General features: G+C 36.1%; 1 protein-coding gene across 3 annotated transcripts in view; it reads left to right on the top strand.

Moving 5' to 3' along the window:
• The window catches only part of ctdspl2a (CTD (carboxy-terminal domain, RNA polymerase II, polypeptide A) small phosphatase like 2a), a 14,905-nt gene that overhangs the window by 3,356 nt on the left and 7,382 nt on the right, over positions 1–4,167 (top strand). For 2 of the 3 annotated variants that reach the window (XM_046037994.1, XM_046037995.1), the window contains 3 exons: positions 2,215–2,426; positions 3,120–3,249; positions 3,361–3,507. In XM_046037994.1, coding sequence (XP_045893950.1) covers positions 2,238–2,426; positions 3,120–3,249; positions 3,361–3,507 — 466 coding nt within the window. In that variant the 5' untranslated portion in view covers positions 2,215–2,237. Of the gene's footprint in view, positions 1–1,522; positions 1,550–2,214; positions 2,427–3,119; positions 3,250–3,360; positions 3,508–4,167 lie in introns of those variants that run through there. The other variant, XM_046037996.1, reaches the window with a different exon arrangement.

The raw sequence follows: 4,167 nt of genomic DNA, 5'->3' as shown, positions 1-4,167 counted from the left end.
ATTATGTTCAAATATTTATGAGAGAAATTCTCTGAAAAATAGTGTTTTTTTTCCTCAAGCAACCACGTGCTTCACTTTGCAAGGCTGCAACATCACACACACACACACACCTCCGCCATATATTATGAGTGCAGTGGAAAATTATGAGACTTCACAATTGGATTTAGCAGAGAGGAAGTAGGTGAGTTTTCCCCACCTAGCACCCACCTTAGAAACTTTGCCCTGAATTGGGTGTAGTCTATTCTGAAGGAAACACCAGAGTGATTTGGATTTTTTGTGACTTTAATTTCAGGGAATTTTTGTTCTTGTAAATTTTCCACTTTCATCTTGGATCTTTTTCTCTGCTGTTAACCCCCACACTGGCTCCGTATTTTTTGACACGTAAAATAGTCAATCTAAATATGTGAAAACGGTTAATAATTGAGTTATAGCCTGCAGATTGGCTACATCTCAGAAACTGGCCCGTTATTTAATTATCTTCTCCCTAAATTCACAGAGTTTGCAGGGCTTGCTGTATGAACGTAATGCTGTTGTGTTAAAAATAACGTCAACAGCAACCGCAGTGGAACAAGTCAGGATGAAACGGATGAAATCTAAAAATATTTTATTAAGTGGTATGTATTAATTGCCTACTTCTCATCATTAACACTGAGTACAGATGAGGTGTGTAGTCCGCATACATAGGGCAACCTCGAGTTAACCATGAAGATAACCTGCTCGGAGCAGTTTAGAGATGCAGTCTAAATTGCCATGGCAACAGACCTTTGTTAACACCTATCCACCTTTCATAGTGCGGATTAATCGGGAAGTTAAACCCGACGTCACAGAGTTACTCCTGAAGTTACCTGGATTGCTTCGTAGTACAAGCCAGGGGTCTGATTATAATCTTGTTTACTGTGACAACCAACGGGGAAATGTTAACTAACATGATAGTTAAAGGAGTATTACACCGGATAAGAGAGAAAATCCATAAATTAAGCGTTTGAGGGCAATACAGGATAATATCTTGTGGCCATGTAACGTTATACTGGGTAAATAATCATTCTTGGACCGTAAAGTAGTTGTCAGCATATTTTATTATTTTTTTGTCAGCAGAAACTGAAAAGGTGCCAACATCAATAGATTATAACATATATGATGTTGTATATTGTATGTTGCAATACTTAATACGTTACATGCTTTTTTCACTGTGTTGTCTGGTGAGTAAGCAAGAAATCCCAGCACAGAAATGTCAACAGTACTAACAGTATCTCCCACCTATATTTGTCTATGAGGGATCATATTTATTTTTAAAACCATAAATATCCTCAGTACATATCTTGGTCAGGATTATTTGTAACCACCTTTAAGGGATCCTTAGTAACTTATTTGTTTATGTTTAAAAAATGTTATTGCCCAAAATAAACTTTTAAAATATTTTATAAACACCCATCAGTGTCAGTATCTGTCTTTAAAAATCCAATATCTGGAGTTGCCTTGTAACCTAAGTACTGTCTGTGCTTCTGCTTTTTGAATGTGTAGGAGTACTTTCAAGTAAGAGGGGTCACAAGTAAGTCTTAAACAAAACTGTTTGCAAAAATTGCAAAAAAGATGAAACTTGTAACTTTGGCCTTGTTGGTGTCAAATCAGGGAAATGACTACTCATCATAGCTTGCAGTTCTGAGCTTCTTTTACTTGTCTGTACATAATAAAATGTGGAGAGAACATGGTATTTATTGACTTGCCATTTTCTTATTTTACTATTGAATTTGACAGTTCTGGATTCAAAGTCTGTCCATAATTTAAGGATGTTTTATTAGCTTATCTTTAATTTAGCTGCCAAAATGATTGGTAAAAAAATCACATAATGTCTTTTGAAATTTAGTGTATACAAGTTACATTATACTGTCAAGAAGTCACTGCATCAGAAATTTAAAGTGCAGGGTATCAAAGCTTCAGTACCTTTTTGGTTCTGAGTGCTGACCAATATTTATTGGCTTGAAATATCTGGTCAGATACACCATCTTGTTTTCTGATTGTATGATCATATAATAGCATATTTTAATCAAAATGTTCTAGTTTTAGACTTTAATTCAGACAAAGTTCTCTAAAACTGCTTGTGGTTGAATAAGCTGAAACAATTACAACTTTGGTTCTTTTTAATTCATTGAAAACATGTATGTTAATTATTAAAGCAGTGTTTTTTTTAAATACTTTTTTTCTCCCCCTTGTCAGATTTTTCTATGTGACGTTGGAGCATGATGAGGCTGAGAGTGCGTAAAGCTCCTCAGCAGCCAAACTTAGGCCGTCAAACCCACCCGTCCCAGGCCAAACGGAAACACTGTGAAGTGGAGCCATCCCCCGCGAGAGGTCGAGGCAAAATGCAGAAGAATGAAACAGGCCTTTTCTCCACTATAAAGAAATTCATCCGTGGAAATGCTGTCAAGGTGGGCTTACGTCAGGAATCATAACTGCTTTTTTGCAATTTAGTTTTTGCTGCTGTAACATAACACACTGTAGGAAGACACACTCTTACTATATACAGAAAGTAGTGCCTCAACTGCATTTGTTTCGAAACGGTGACTTACACATAACATCTAGGAGTGTTTTTAGATGCTCAACAGAAAGTCTCAACACAGCCAACATTGTTTCCTACTGGTTGTTTTTAGACGGTTCTGTAAACTTCCTCTATTTTCATTCTGACAGCTGTTAAAAATACTCTGCTGACTGCCAACTGTAGAACCACATACTGTACACATTTATATTATTAACAGAAAAGAGTAGATCAGATAATTTCTCTAAAAAGCTAATACAATGTCAGCTTAATGACCATAAGTCATAATCATCTCAATCACTTCTTTGCCTACCAATATATATATGCTCATAGTTTGTATATTTTGGAATTCTTTGAAACAAGTGTTTGAATATAAACATCAACTATTGTTGATTGTACCATGATTTAATTGCCGTAATGGAAATATGCTGCCAAAACTTATTTTGCAATGCTACTAATTGCATTTTTCATTATAGTAAATTGGAGATTTTCAAATTGAAAGACTAAAAAGCGACTGAAAAGCTGAACTTATGTGAACGATTCGAAACCTTGACTGGTTCTGTATTCTTGTTTTTATTTTTCTTAGGTGGAGCAGGAAATTCCCGCCAAGAGGAGTCGCATTGAATGTAATTCTGATTTAATAATGTCAACACCACAGACTAGAGGCCTTTCCAACAAATCAGTCTCCAGAGTTTGCCGGAAAAGTCCAAATAAAGGTAGTACAGACCCAGTAACAAGTGTTGTATACTTGACTAACAGATGCCTCTTCCATGTTAAATAGTGGAATAGTTATTTAAGAGTTGTTGTATGTTTTTTTTTTTTTTTAGACACAATGACTTGCAACAGTAAACCCATGAAACCAAACGGTAAACTAGAGATCCCTGTTGAGGAAGCAAGCAGCCCACCACGGACCACCCTGCTTGGAACCATCTTCTCTCCAGTCTTCAACTTTTTCTCACCAGCAACTAAAACTGGTAAAACAAAAGAATCCATAGATGTGTATGTGTAAAAATATTAAATATTTAAGACTGATTATAAAAATTCTAGATAGATTTTAGGGCCTTTTCACACCTCAAAGTCCAAAAGCCCGTTTTTCATACATTTGATGCTGTTAGTTTCGGTTTCACATTGCAATTATGCAAGCACGCTAAAGAACTATACATGACATACCTACGTACCCTATACTTGCACTTGATTGATTTCTAGATGGGCGTGTGTTTGTGTGTTGTCAGTTCAGCAGGTAGCCTTCTATTGTAGTTTGAATGAAGGATAAAAATGAAATTGCCACTGTAATTATAATGAATAATTTGGTCTCCTCTCACCATGTGCTACCATGGCTCATTTTGTTTTGTTGCGTTTTTCCTTTTTCTGCTTCTGACAATAGCTTGCCAGATCTTTCTCTATTTGGTCCGAAAGTCCGATCTATCCCAAAAAATATTTTCACACTAGAAACGAACCAAACCATCGTTCAATTTGAGCTGTTACCACCTCTTTAATTTTGGTTTGGATCAAACTGTCCGAAAGTCTGGACCAAATGAGGTAGGTGTGAAAGGGCGCTCAACTGTCAGTTAAGTGGTTTATGAGAGAAACTTCTATAATATGTGAGTAAAACTACACTAACCGCTCTTGTCACT

This window comes from Micropterus dolomieu, linkage group LG22 (assembly GCF_021292245.1).
Source record: "Micropterus dolomieu isolate WLL.071019.BEF.003 ecotype Adirondacks linkage group LG22, ASM2129224v1, whole genome shotgun sequence".
Classification (NCBI taxonomy): Eukaryota; Metazoa; Chordata; class Actinopteri; order Centrarchiformes; family Centrarchidae; genus Micropterus; species Micropterus dolomieu.
This window is presented reverse-complemented; position numbering and strand designations above follow the sequence as displayed.